General features: G+C 38.5%; 1 protein-coding gene across 1 annotated transcript; it reads left to right on the top strand.

Moving 5' to 3' along the window:
- The first annotated feature begins 4,906 nt into the window (after positions 1-4,906).
- On the top strand, positions 4,907-13,426 carry LOC119795872. The gene is made up of 9 exons (XM_038304112.1): positions 4,907-5,122; positions 5,231-5,566; positions 5,864-5,962; positions 6,263-6,334; positions 7,221-7,313; positions 7,674-7,754; positions 7,842-7,870; positions 8,992-9,060; positions 12,967-13,426. The coding sequence occupies exons 1-9, from the start codon at positions 5,068-5,070 to the stop codon at positions 13,078-13,080; spliced, it is 948 nt and encodes a 315-aa protein (XP_038160040.1). The 5' UTR covers positions 4,907-5,067; the 3' UTR covers positions 13,081-13,426.
- The last annotated feature ends 558 nt before the right edge of the window (positions 13,427-13,984 follow it).

Raw genomic sequence — 13,984 nt, 5'->3', positions numbered from 1 at the left:
AGCGGGCCCTGGACCGCCCTGGTTCTCCACAGGCCTCTAGAACCATGGGGCCCGGTTCAGAACCCCACGGACAGGTGTCGACACCAGGGGACAGTGGTCGGCAGGGCCTGCTTAGCCAGAACAAGGGTCCAGAACCAGGGGGCCCATGAAGTGGGCCCTGGACCGCCCTGGTTCTCCACAGGCCTCCAGAACCATGGGGCCCGGTTCAGAACCCCAGGGACAGGTGTCGACACCAGGGGACAGTAATCGGCAGGGCCTGGGTCCAGAATCAGGCTCCAGAACCAGGGACCGGGCCCATGGAGATCCTCTCCCCAGAGACGGAGCACCGCGGGCCCGCCACAGGCTGAGCGCACCTTGTGACCTCTACACAACCACCTGCAGGGCCCATGGACCGGGCCCATGGTCCAGAACCAGGGACCGGGCCCATGGAGATCCTCTCTCCAGAGACAGAGCACCGCGGGCCCGCCACAGGCTGAGCGCATAGTCTGACCATCCACACAACCACCTGCAGGGCCCCTGCTTTTTTAAAATGCTAATTCGGGGGACAGAACTGAGCATTAAATGGACATAAAGCCGCACAGCACTTGACCTTTGACCCCTAGAGAACGCCGCACAGGGCCCGTGGAAAATATACAATATTAATAGGACAGAACTCGACATCACAGGGGACTTTACTCGGCAGGGCCTGGGTCCAGAACCAGGGACCAGGCCCATGGACCGGGCCCATGGTCCAGAACCAGGGACCGGGCCCCTGGAGATCCTCTCCCCAGAGACAGAGCACCGCGGGCCCGCCTGCAGACGGGCTGAGCACACCGTCTGACCTCCACACAACCACCTGCAGGGTCCATGGACCGGGACCAGTCTCCAGAACCAGGGACCGGGCCCATGGAGATCCATTCGGGGGACAGAACTGAGCATTAAACGGACAGAAAGCCACACAGCACTTGACCTTTGACCCCTAGAGAACGCCGCACAGGCTAATAGGAAAATATACAATATTAATAGGACAGAACTCGGCATCACAGGGGACTTTAATCGGCAGGGCCTGGGTCCAAAACCAGGGACCAGGCCCATGGACCGGGCCCATGGTCCAGAACCAGGGACCGGGCCCATGGAGATCCTCTCCCCAGAGACAGAGCACCGCGGGCCCGCCTGCAGACGGGCTGAGCACACTGTCTGACCTCCAGACAACCACCTGCAGGGCCATGCTCATTCGGGGGACAGAGCTGAGCATTAAAGGGACAGAAAGCCGCACAGCACTTGACCTTTGACCCCTAGAGAACTTTGTAAAACCACACCCCTTGGTGAAACCCACACATGTGTTTTCCCAATCCTGTGAGTTAACCCGCTTTCAACTTCAACTTTTAAATATGAAAGATTTAAAATTCAGCATTAGACTGCATTTACACACACTGGGATCCACACACTGCACCTCCAGAACCAGCGGAGCAAGTGGAGCTCCTCTCCCCAGAGACAGAGCACTCTGGGCCCGCATCAACCTCCGTGGAGCAGCCCCTGGTTCTCCAGAACCCACATCATGTCACACACACCATCCGTTTTGCCCACCTCAGCCCAAACTGGCACTCAAAAGCTCGAAAAACACCAACAGTGATCCCGTTTGTCCAACTTGGGACCCATTTGTCCCACCTTACCCCTCGCCAAACGCACCGAAAACACTGTGAAAGTACTTAATACTCACATCTGTCCCACTTGGGTCCCATTTGCCCACCTCACCCCTCGCCAAACGATCCGATAACGCCGTAAAAGTACTTAATACACACATCTGGCCCTATTTGGTCCCCTTTGTCCCACCTCACCCCACCACCGGCACTCAAACAGTAAAAAAACAAAATTCACCCAAAATTCCCACTTCGTACCGACTTCTGGCACGCCAGAAACCAAAGGCAAGACTGCCACCCGGTGGGTCTGCTCTGTATTGCACATGCACCCAAAGGGCCCACTTGGGACCCTCCTGGCACTGTTAAAAGAGTACCGGGGTGGCCCAGTTGCTCTTCCTGCCATGGGGGACCCAAACGGGCCAGGAGTCTGGACGACAAATAGGACACTTCGGTCACTTTTTCTCTGGCTTCTAACCCACACCCTAACCCTAACCCTAAGATATAAAACAGCAAGCAACGTAGTTAGAGACATGAAGAAGAGCTGATTGCACTGTTTTTCCCATTTTTACGTCTGTCCGCGGATCTGCTTTTTTTTTCTGTCTGCCAGCGCATGCGCATTGATGTGTTTTTTTGAGGAAAAACATCCAAAACGTACGAAATAGTGTGCATAACTTCTCGTACGATTTCATACGCACTGATAATGAGAATATGTTGACGATTTTGCTCAGGAACCCAGAGTGGAGGCTTTGGTGATAAACCTGGGTACTTGCAACCTTCTCTGAGCACAAGCGCACTGCTCTAACCCACTAGGCCAACACTCCCCCAATTATTATTAACTTTATACTCTTCTATGTGGTCATCATTACTGTTTGCTGTTGTTATTTTTGCAAACAGCTGTTGTGACAAAAGCCCATATTTGAATTTCCCACCAATTACCTCCATGAGCTTTACTGCCTTTCTGGGGATGACACCTGCTACCAGTGCAGACTGCTGGGTCTGGAAATTCATGACTTTATCATCAAAAAGATGATCGGTGTTGGACTCTGATGTTCTGCTAGTGGTTTGTTCCTGAAGGCAGCAGGAGATGCTGAAAGTCTGAGCAAAGACACTATTTGCTGCATTAATAGAAGACTGTATTTGGCAATAAAGGAGATACAAACATCTTTAAAACCTTCATAAGCCACAGAAGTTTAAACATGCATGAAGTAGGGATTCTAGAAAATTGCATATAGCATGAATTAGGCTACAGAGAAACTTTGGAACAAGTGGACTATTTTTTATAATTTTTGATACAAGATTTCTCAATGTTATTGTTTAGCTTTAAACAACATTGACAGATAACGTCCCTCTGAAACAAATGAAAGGGATTTTAATATTGTACCAAAAAAAATCGTAATTATATAAAATAAATCCTTATAATTGTGGAATTTACTTCATAGAAGCGGTTAGAATGTGTGTTTTAGGCTGCTTGAGCATTTAGTTAATCTGCTATTGTTGCTGAATCAATGAACCTGTGATCGACCTCATGGTCTCTGGAAGAAAACTGCAGACCTGCATAAACTGCAGACCTGCATTTATATTTATTATTTACACCTGACTTGATGAAGCTGTAGGAATAAAATCAGAGGCATGTTTGACTAAACCGAGAGTCTGGTGCCTGAGCCTGGCTTTATCTCTTATTCTGGGAATTTTTAAATTCATTTTTTCTTAAAAAGGCCTCTGGGCTAGCAGAACACATGGCTAAGGCCCTGGATTACTTTTAAGAAATCACTTACTTTAGGGTGTTGAAAAGTGATTCAGCAATTCCATTAACTGCTGTTGAAAGAGTTTTTATTTTATCTGTTTCTAAAAGAAGTTTTATTTGTTTTTCTGTTGTATTTTTCCTGAAGAGCATAAAGAAGATGAGGATGGCGAGAACTGTGAAAACACCTGAAGAATCTTTAGTTTAATTTAAGCTTTTCTCAACATAAACTCTGCATAGAAATGCAGTCTGGGCTGTTTATGTTACATGATAAAAATACATAGTGAAAAATATGAGTGTACCAAATGTATAAAAAATTAAAGCAGTGTAAATTAATGTTTCAATAAGGGGAAGTTTTTATTTTTTAATAATTCTTTTGTTTTTTGTTTTTTGCATGTTTAGCAGATTTAAACATTTGTTCTGTTCATTAAAATGTAGCAGGGGTCTTCCAGTCCTCCAGGTCTGCTGTTCTGAACCTTTTAGATGTGTCTCTGCTTCCACACACCTGAGTCAAATGGCTGAATTACCTCCTCCATTACAGAATCAGTATGTGTGAACTTTGAAGGAGTTCTGAAGTTTAAAAATGAAATCTGTTTAAGAAAATCTGCTAAATGCTTTTAAGTGTAAAGCTGAGATGAGCTGAGAGGTTGTTTAGTTGATGACATCATTGTGTGCCTAAAGCATCACAACAGGCTGCCTGGTTTAAGAGAGAGGAGTTTTTGTTTTTATTTTATTTCAGCTTAATTATGAATGAACATGTTTTATAGTCTTAATTTCTGTAGAAAATCTAAAAAAAATAAATAAATTTCTATTAATTTCTGTCCATTTGGTTTTTCAATCTACTGCTATTAATCTCCATGCTCTGTTTGTTATGTCTCTCTGATCTTAAATATGTTCTCAGTTTTTTTATTTGGTTTCCAAAAAGTATTACACACATGAGTGTGATTGTTTGCCTACAAATGTGGCAAATGTGGTATTATGTAGCTGTAGCTTTCAAATTAACCAAGTTGCTGTGTCTATTAATGTCTGTTAATGTCACCCATCAATGTGTTAACTACGTATATTTCTCTGTTCATTGTGGGCTATAACCTCCAGAGCTCTGCTGCTGCTGTTCACCACATTCTCATCAATCACTTCCTCTTCATTTAATAGAAAAACACTTCAGAGGTTAAACTGGAAACCAGCAGGTTTTAAAATTAAAATACAATCTTACCAGTGTGACTGATCTATGAAATTAGACATTTGATCTGCTGCTCTTCATCAACACAGATCAGATCTCCTGGATTTATCTGATTGATTCTCCAGGTTTCTAAAACATCTAAACAAAAGGAGAAGTGCATTTCTCACATTTATCTAAAGTAAAAATATTCACACGCTGATCTACTTCCTCTTTTGTTGACTTCTTGCACTTCACTGTCTGTGATGTCTTAAAATGGGCATGAACAAAAAGCTCTCACAATGTTTAAGTTTATATTTTTCACAGCAGCTTTTCCTCACAATATTTATTTTTTTATTAAAAGAATTAGAAGTAAGAGTTGGTGATTTAGTCTTTCATCCTCAGTTAAAACAAAGAGATGTTTTTACCAAATAAAGCATCAAGTCGCCCATCAGTCAGAGTGAGGAAGTGGTGAGTCTCAGGAAGTAGAAGCTACTTGTGTGTTCAGGAGGCAGTCAGACAGTTCTGAGGGTGAGAGCAACAGACGCACGATGGCTCAACTCAGATGGATTCAAGGGTTTTTATTAATGATCCTGCAGCTCACAGGTAGGAAGACTGAAAACCTTTGCATAGAGCTATAAATGATAGATCTACTTTATTAACTGTGTCTGTGTTCAGATTGAATATTTCTGGTTCTGTTTTATCTTCTAACAGTCGCTGCAGATCAAACCTCTGTTTCAAAGAGAGCTGGAGATGAAGTCACATTGAAATGTTCAACAGGGATCGATGGTCAACAGAAGTGTAGCAGCACTACATGGATCTTAGTTGATTCAGGAAACAGAGCATCAGTAGAGCTGGTTGAACTCGGTCAGATTAATAATGACATCACTAAAGCAGACAGACTGAGTCTAACAGCAGACTGTTCTCTGGTTATAAAGAAGGTCAGAGAAAAAGATGCTGGACGTTATTACTGTCAACAATGGGAAGGAGAGAAGAAGGAAAGATACACTAAAGTTCATGAGTCTATTTTAGATCTGTCTGTTCTTAACGGTGAGTTTTAACATTTAATTAATTATTGAAGCACTTTAAGGTCAAAATATTTTATGCAGCAATATGGGGAACAGATAACATTGATGGATGTAATTTGTCTGATTTTGTCTTTTACTATTTCCATCTTCATCGAGATTAGCTTCAATATTTGGACACAAATGCATGCTTGACTAATTAATTGTTTTTAATGACTAAAATCAACTGATATAGTTATTTAATCTGTTTAATACTTTGAAAGAGTTTTAAAGACTAACATATGAACAGTTTTAGTTTCTGACACTTTGTTCTTGTTTCCAGAAACATCAGAAGAAAAAGTTCAACCAACGAACAAACCTGGAAACACAAACTCAAAGACAACCAGACCAGAAACAGAAAATGATTCAACAACCTTTCAAGGTAGTGATTGTTCTAATGTTCATAGGATATATATTATAATCTGCCTATCGCAGCATTTTTTTTTTTTTTGGCTTTTATATAATTTTGTTCCTCTATAAAACATCAAGCATCTACTGAAAAGTAATCAATTAGGTCCAAGTAAAATGACGGAATAAAGACAAAATAAGAATAAAAAAAAAAATCTGATAAAACTTTAGTTATAAGTCAAACCTTTGGATTTAGAAAACATTGTGCTACATTTCTGTACAAAATATTTAGAAACTTTGTTTCTTATTTTTCCTGGAAACTGAACATATGAAGCCACCACTGGAAACAAGGACCCAAAGCAAACAGTTGAGAGCAAAATAACTTCTGTCACAACTACAGATCGAGGTACAGTAGGACTCCTTAGTATTCAGTAAATTAATATGTATATATGAAGATGTGTTTGGTTTATTTTCAGCTCCTGTTACCAAGTTGTTATTTCAGTCATCTTTAAACATACTGTGGTGATAATCAGATGGAGAGTTAAGGATGAGAGTGCTGATTGATAGAACCAGAAATACATTTTTTGGAATGATCAATTTCTAAGATAAATCTGAGTCAGTTTTAAAAGACAGCATCAATGTTCATACAGTAGCAGCCATTCAAAATCTTTCTTCCCAGTCAATCGCCAGCCGAATGGCAGCCCACCTTCCTGTAACTCCCAGCGAAAACCCCTGCAACTTCCAGCCTCTGGAGTGAAGCCTTTTTTCTCCTAGGCGTGCATTTTCTTTACTCTAAATCCACCCTTTCATTGAATTACAGGGTCTGACCAAGTAAAGGAGATTCTCTTTAGATCTTAAATGTCCACAAATCATGACAGAAAGAATATTTTAGTACAAAGATTGATGGTAAAAAAGGAACTGCAGAGGATCGGCCAAGGACCTATCAAAGAAAGTGGGTAAATTTGAAATGGCTACTACAGTAAAAGTCACTTCATCCTCACACAGAATGGGACATTTTAGAGCTTTAATGAATTTAGAGCCATTGTCAGAATGATTTAGTGTCTTTAGTCTTCTGTCCTCAAGTTAGAAGATGATGAACTGTAGAAGATCACTGACATCACAGGGAACTAGGATTAGCTTCAGGATTTGAAAAACATCTAAACTGTTTTCAAATGTATTTCTAAATTAATTTTTGTAGATTAACCAATCTAATTTTATTATCTGTAATATTTTAAAATAACTTTAAAAAGTGAAATACAGTTTTGATTATTTTGATGTGTTTTTCTTTTCAGGTGGGAAGGCTCAAACAACAAAGAAACCTGGAAGCAAACAATCTACAACAATCCAAGCAGGAACAGTCAATACTCCACCAACTTTTCAACAAAGTGATTCTTTAATGTTTAAACCATATCTACCTATATATGTTAAATTAGCTATTAATATCATGTCTATATTTCTCTGCATTTTAGCATATGTTTTTACAATTCTTTCACTATAGTTCCTTGATATGATCAAGCATCTCTTTGAAATAAATTAATTAATCTAATGCAAATCAGGAAATGTAGGCATGCAGCATATTTGGAAACTTTTTTCTGTTTTCTGATTTTCCTGAAAACTCAACAAATAAAGCCACCACTATAAAAAAAAAAGGAGAAAAAAAGAGGCTTAAAGCAAATTAGGACCCTGTCATACTCTGTAGATTAATATAAATATGCAGCTGATGTTGATGTGTGGTTTGTTTTCAGCTCCTGGAATCACTGCTGGAGTCTTGGTTCCTCTCATTTTCTTAATATCTGCTATGGTGATCATCAGACTGAGAATAAAGGGTAAGAATGAGGACTGGGGGAAAAAAAAAAACATCTTTAGTGATTATATGTGCTTGTGATTAATCATAGTCTTGTTTTTCTTTTCAGGAAAGAAAATAGAAACCAGTGAAAATGCTGTGAGTGAAGTTCAAATATACTTGATCTTATGTGTCTTTCCTTCTCTTCTTGTTCTTTTTTTGTTGTTGTTTTTTTTTTTTGTTGTGTCATTGGAAAGCTCTGTGTTTACACCTTAAAGCTTTTCTCTCCTGTTCTTTTGCTGAGAAGAGATCTCTCGGGACAAACTGTATATGTATTAAATAATCATGAGACATGACAACAGATTTTGACAGAAACTGTAATCTTACTTAGATCAGATAAGTTGCTATGAGTTAAAAAAGGGTAGTGCTTACAAACCTGGCTCGCTTCTGGTTGAAGTGGCCACGATAAACCATTAGAGAATCGTTTTATACAACTCCAGTCATTACACCATACTCATTTGCAAATGTTTGGAAACATCCGGCTCCAGCCTTATCAAATCATTACACCATTAGATCAAGGACACCGCTCTCATTCCATTCCCAAATCTTTGCAATGTGCAGAATAAAGATGACTTTTTATTCGGACAGAGGAACTGTCCTATTTAGATAAACTACTTCAGAAAACATTAACTCTGACATAAAACAGGCAGGTATTATTATGTTTTAAAAGACTTCATCGATTAAAATAATCCTAACAGTCCGTTATTTGCATAAAATCAAACAACCCAGCCTGACCCCTAATCCAGCAAGAACTAAGGGTGAATATTTGTTATGAAAATAAAATTCCTGGAAGGTGTGACAGCATAAAAAGGTTATCTGTTGCAATAAATCTAGAAATGTTTGTAAGATGTGCTCATATTCCTGTGCTTTGTCAGAGACCGGGTTGCTGGGGCAGCAGTCTCTGCAGAGATTCTGAGACTTTCCTCTCATCAGCATCCTCCTCAGCTGGGGGAAAACTGAGGCGTCCCCAGCCAGTCCAGAGACAGTCTCTTCATTGTGTCCTGGTTTGTCCACTGGGACTCCTCCTGGTGGGACATGCCTGGAACAGCTCCCTAGATAGGCATCCAGGACGTGAATTTGAAAAGAAAAGAAAAAAAACAAAGCATGTTATTAAAATTAGGGAAAACTTTTAACTTTTCTGAAATCAAGCTTAGGAAAGGAAGGTGAACATTTCCAACTTTGTACTTAAATGAAAGATAGTTTATTTATTTTCCCACCAGGTTGACCTTGGAGGTGATGTTTCCTATGCCACCATCACACATCCAAAGAAAAAGAAAAGAAAAACCAAGGTAATATGTTACTAAATGTTCATAGGTTCATAGGTTAATGTCATGTTTAAAAAAAAAAAATGAAACAGAGAAAAAAGTGCTGAAGTAAAGTTTGCTCATTGAGCTACCATTGTTTGTACTGCATGATGGTTGTAAATCATAAGAACAATCTTAATATGTTAATTTTGAGGCAAATTTTAATTTAGTAATACTTTCGGGCTAACTTTCTTGTACGAGTGCTCATTGTGTTATGTCTCTAGTCATAGGCGGATCTACTGGGGTGGCATAGAGTGGCAACTGCCACCCTAAATGACAGCCTTGCCACCCCTGCTGCCACCCCAGTTGGCTGTAGGGGTGGCGAGGCTTATAAATTATGGATAATTTGAGAATTACAACCGCTAATTTCCAATGTCGGACTGCAGTGAATGCAGCACGAGATGACAGAGAGCGACAGAGACTGATTAGTTTTGAAAACCGAATGGGGCAAAGTGAGGGAGCCAGGGGTGATGGGGAGAGGAGAAACGGGATGAAACAGGTAAAAACTGTTTAACTATCTATCGAGAAATTAAATCATAATGAAAGCACAATGATGCTAGCATAGCTGCAATGCTGATTTTGAGATGATAAAAATCAGGTTGCAGAACGTTATTTCTCTAACTATGATGTTAGTTAGGCCTGATGTTTCAGGCTCAGAAAGACATATTTGCGGTCAACTATGACAGAAAAGAGACTATCAAGTTTGAAAACGCAAAAAGGGATTGGATCTAAATAAAGTTGTGAAGCGTTTTGCTGAGCAACATGGAAATCGCCGCATTCAGCTGTTATAATCATGTTAACTTTATGTTATGCTCTCTGATGAGCCTTTACAGAGCTGTTACATTTTGTTTTGGCACCTGAGAAAATCTGATATTTCCTTTAATAAAATCAAAAGTGTTAAAAGTAAATTTAAAATTGTGATACTGGTGTAAATCCTGCTTAATATGAAGCAGTGTTGTTGTTTCTTTTTTTGTATATAAAGTATGAACCTATCCAGAAATGACCTGTATGAACCTACTCACAAAATGTTTTGTACTTTTACAGATTGGAAGCAAAATTTATTTTTATGTTGCTTCTTTTCAGATTTGTGGAGGTTTTGATCTAACATACAGTACCTGCCTTTTTGTTGATTTGTTGATACAGCAGCTCTATCTGCAGCATATTTACATGCATGAAATGTCCCTTTCATGTTGCCTTAACTGCTGTATGACAAGTTACTGAGGAACAGATGGGGTAAATGCGTGTTCAGAGTAAACAATACATAGATGTCTGGTACCTTGTTTGGGTGCCTTGACCAATTTATTTCTACTGTGTAGTTTTGCTCACTTTAGTACAGCTCAGTCCATAGATCTCTGATGGGTTAGTTTTTCTTTCTATAGTTTCTTCTTGTGCAAATGCTGCAAAGCTGCCTCTCTGACAGTCAATCTCACACATCTGCGACTCAGCACCTGGGTCTTACCTTAATACCTTTCCTGTGATAATGCCCCTCTAGAAGTAGTGTAATCATTCTTCTATCTCCTATTAAGTGAGATCATATCTAATATAAACTGCTTCACATGAAACACTTATTGTACATAATATTCTCACCAAACTGTGATAACTGCCATTAAATTCAGTGTAAACAAATGCCATATGTTGCCACCCCTCAAAAATTCCTGCCCCCCTCTTGCCACCCCATAAATATTTTTCTAGATCTGCCCCTGTCTCTAGTGTACTTACAACCAAAAAAAAAATCTGATAATGAGGTTAAAGATCAAATGGCCTCTATAGGTATGCAGGACTTTTAAAATTATCCTGAAGATTCAGTCTGCATGTTTCTGAAAATTTTCAGAATGTCTGATTTTTCTCTTATCTTTGATTATTTCCATTTAAACTCCTCCACAGTTTTTATCTTCAACTTAAAACATCATACTTGTAAAGACTCCAACTTCTTGCTACATTAGAGTAGACGATCCCAAATAAATCTCCCAGCAGCATATGATGCACAAATACTATTCTGATTTTATTCTCAAATTTAGCCATCAAAGTCCCTTTGAGAGGCATGGTCCAATTTTCTCTTATTTACTTATTTTGTACTGAAGTTAATTTCTCCTAGAGCTTTTGAGTTACAGATTTTTATGGCTTATGTAGGGAATTATTCATGTCATATGGACATTACGAAAAAAAGGGTGAAAATGTGAAAGACAGAGAAGACAAAAGAGACATATTTACAAAACTTCATGTGTGCTTCATCAGATGAAAAGAGATATAACAACAGGTACAATACAGAAACAAACAGAATAAATTAATACCGAATGCATAAAGTTGTAAAGTAGCTGAAGATAAAAATTGCACAGTGTGTAAGTAACTAGATCCAAGCACCTGATAGATGTTATTGGGAGTGTGCTTTGGCGGTCACTATACACACAGCAGTGCTGATATGCTAGAGCTGTCCAATGGCGCTTATGGCTTTTTCTGAATGTGTTCGTTACTAATTTTAATGAAGCTCAGTTAGCTTTCTACTTAAGGAACTGGAAAACAAAGACCTAATTTTAATGTTTATCTACTGTATGGGTAACAGAGATGCCTCATATGGTTTGGATCTCTTCCTTAAATTGTTGATGAACCCCCCCCCCAATGTTGGAAAACAGTCACAAAGTTAAGAATAAACATTTACATTTGTACACTTAAGTTTAATGCAAAAAATTCCATTTTATGTTAAAACTATTCATTACGGGAAAGAAAGAATAATCTTTAAACTCCATATTACATCAGATATTTTCATTAAAATAAACTAATGATTTGCTAAAGCCTATTTTCTGATGTATTTCTTTAAAAAAAAGAAGAAAATCAGTTGTAGGCCTTGAGCTCACTGGTGCTTTCATAAGAGGGACAGTTGTAATGAATGCCTTAAATGGTGCTTATGAAATCCCTTTACCTGTAAACTAATGATAAATAATAAATCTTTATTTACACTTTACTTTCATACAATATGTGTAAAAGAAATTTATTTATAGAAGATGAAAACTGAAGGAAATAAAAGCCAGATGACAAAGAAAAGCAAAGACAAAAGTTTAGAAACAATAATGCAATGACTCAGGACAGTGGGACCCAGGATTCAGCCAAGACAGATAGTGGGATAACTTAAAAAGCGTTTATTAAAAAAACGACGAACAGTTTGTGGATCTACAGCAGCAGCGCGTGCATGATGACATTGGTGGTGGACTGTAAGGATGCATGGGGATGCAGGGGGCTCAGGACACAGCCCTGATGTCAAGATTGTCTTTTTTTTTTTTATGGTCATTGCAGATATCAGGAATACATGTTCAGTAGTACATATCAAAACAGCTCGACACATTCTGTTCGGACCATGATAACATTATGGGTTGGTTTCTTGAATGGTAGAGGACCAATGTATCTATTTAAGTGAAATCATCTGGCAGCAGGTGAAGATGAAGTCTAAAAACATTGTTCTAATAGATCGAACCAATTCATCATCTCATGGGGTTCCTCCTCGTGTTAATTCAGTCTTCAGTGTTTGTTATTAACATCTAGATTGTGTAATGGACCTAGTGGATATTTTTTTATGCACAAAACAAAGGAAAAAAAAATCTGACAAAATCAGGAAATAAAACGGCATGATTGGCTGTAAGGAGAGCGGAGACGTATTACACCGAGTTTACTGAAGAAAACCTGATCCCCACCAGGCTAGCTCTGGGGAAAAGGTTACTATGGTGACTGAAAAAATGGTTGAGGAAACTCTCATACTGAAACAGGAATCTCAGTGTTTTTAATATTTCAGGTTTAGAAAACTTTAAGTTTTTAATAAACCTGCTTCGTGAAACGGAGCCCTTGCAGGATTAAAAGTTCTGGTACTTTGATAAAGTTGTAACTCTGTGTTTCTGTTTCCAGGTTGGTGGAGATCCTGATGCTGTGACCTACAGCACAGTGAGAGCCTGTTCCTCTTCTGCTGCAGCCTCTGGTGATCCCAACAACCTCTACAGTGTCATAGCCTTCAATAACTGAAACAGCAAAGCAGACCTGCCCTCTAGTGGTAACATGGAAGTTTAGTCAAAGCACAGTATACATCTTTTCTTGCCATATTAGCTCTGTGTTAAATGAAGAAGAAAAAAAATTTGTAAAAATTTTGACCTTTTATGTTTGATATTTTATATGATATTACACAGATGGATTCTGGGTTACATTGTAATCATCATCAAAAATCTTTTAAATGGTTGTTATAGAGCAGAGCAACAAAATGCAGTGACAGCAGTTTGTAATAAGCATAACCACAAATACAACTTTTCAGTCTCAGTCATAGTCTTTATCATATAGACTTTGTAAAAACAACAACCTAATCAGGTCTGCTTTTATTATCCTGTATATCTTTTTTCTGTTTCCCTTTTTATAAAGCTGCTTCTATAATGTAGTTTAAAAGATAAATGTGTTAAAATTTGTCTATAGATTGCTTTCTCAATTACATTTATGTTGTTTTTTTTTCATTTACATATAGGTTGTTTGTAAAGCCTAAATAGTTTTGCGTATAATTTTTTTTTTTAACATCATCATCATCATCATCATTATCATTACCATTATCTTAGACAGAAGGTATTTTTTACTACACTATAATTCTATGGTAAAAAAACATACATTAATATGGAATGTGTATATAAAGGAAAGTTGAAGAAACTAAGGGACTCACACATTGTCATTTTCTTTATTCTCTTTTTCTACAGCCAGATAAAATAACTAAACACATGTTCATAATTTAGGCTACTAACGAGGAATTAATCAGCTGCTCTCAAAGAAAAGCTAAAAAGTTAGACATAGATTATGGTTTTGTTAAGGAATTAATTCGTGTGATTTACATTTTTTATTCATTTACGTGGTGTTTTTGCATTTTTAACATAATGTTTGAATTTGACTGTTC

Source organism: Cyprinodon tularosa, unplaced genomic scaffold, assembly GCF_016077235.1.
Source record: "Cyprinodon tularosa strain WSP-4 unplaced genomic scaffold, ASM1607723v1 ctg526, whole genome shotgun sequence".
Taxonomy (NCBI): domain Eukaryota; kingdom Metazoa; phylum Chordata; class Actinopteri; order Cyprinodontiformes; family Cyprinodontidae; genus Cyprinodon; species Cyprinodon tularosa.
Note: the sequence above shows the minus strand (reverse complement) of the source record. Positions and strands in the feature narration are given on the sequence as shown.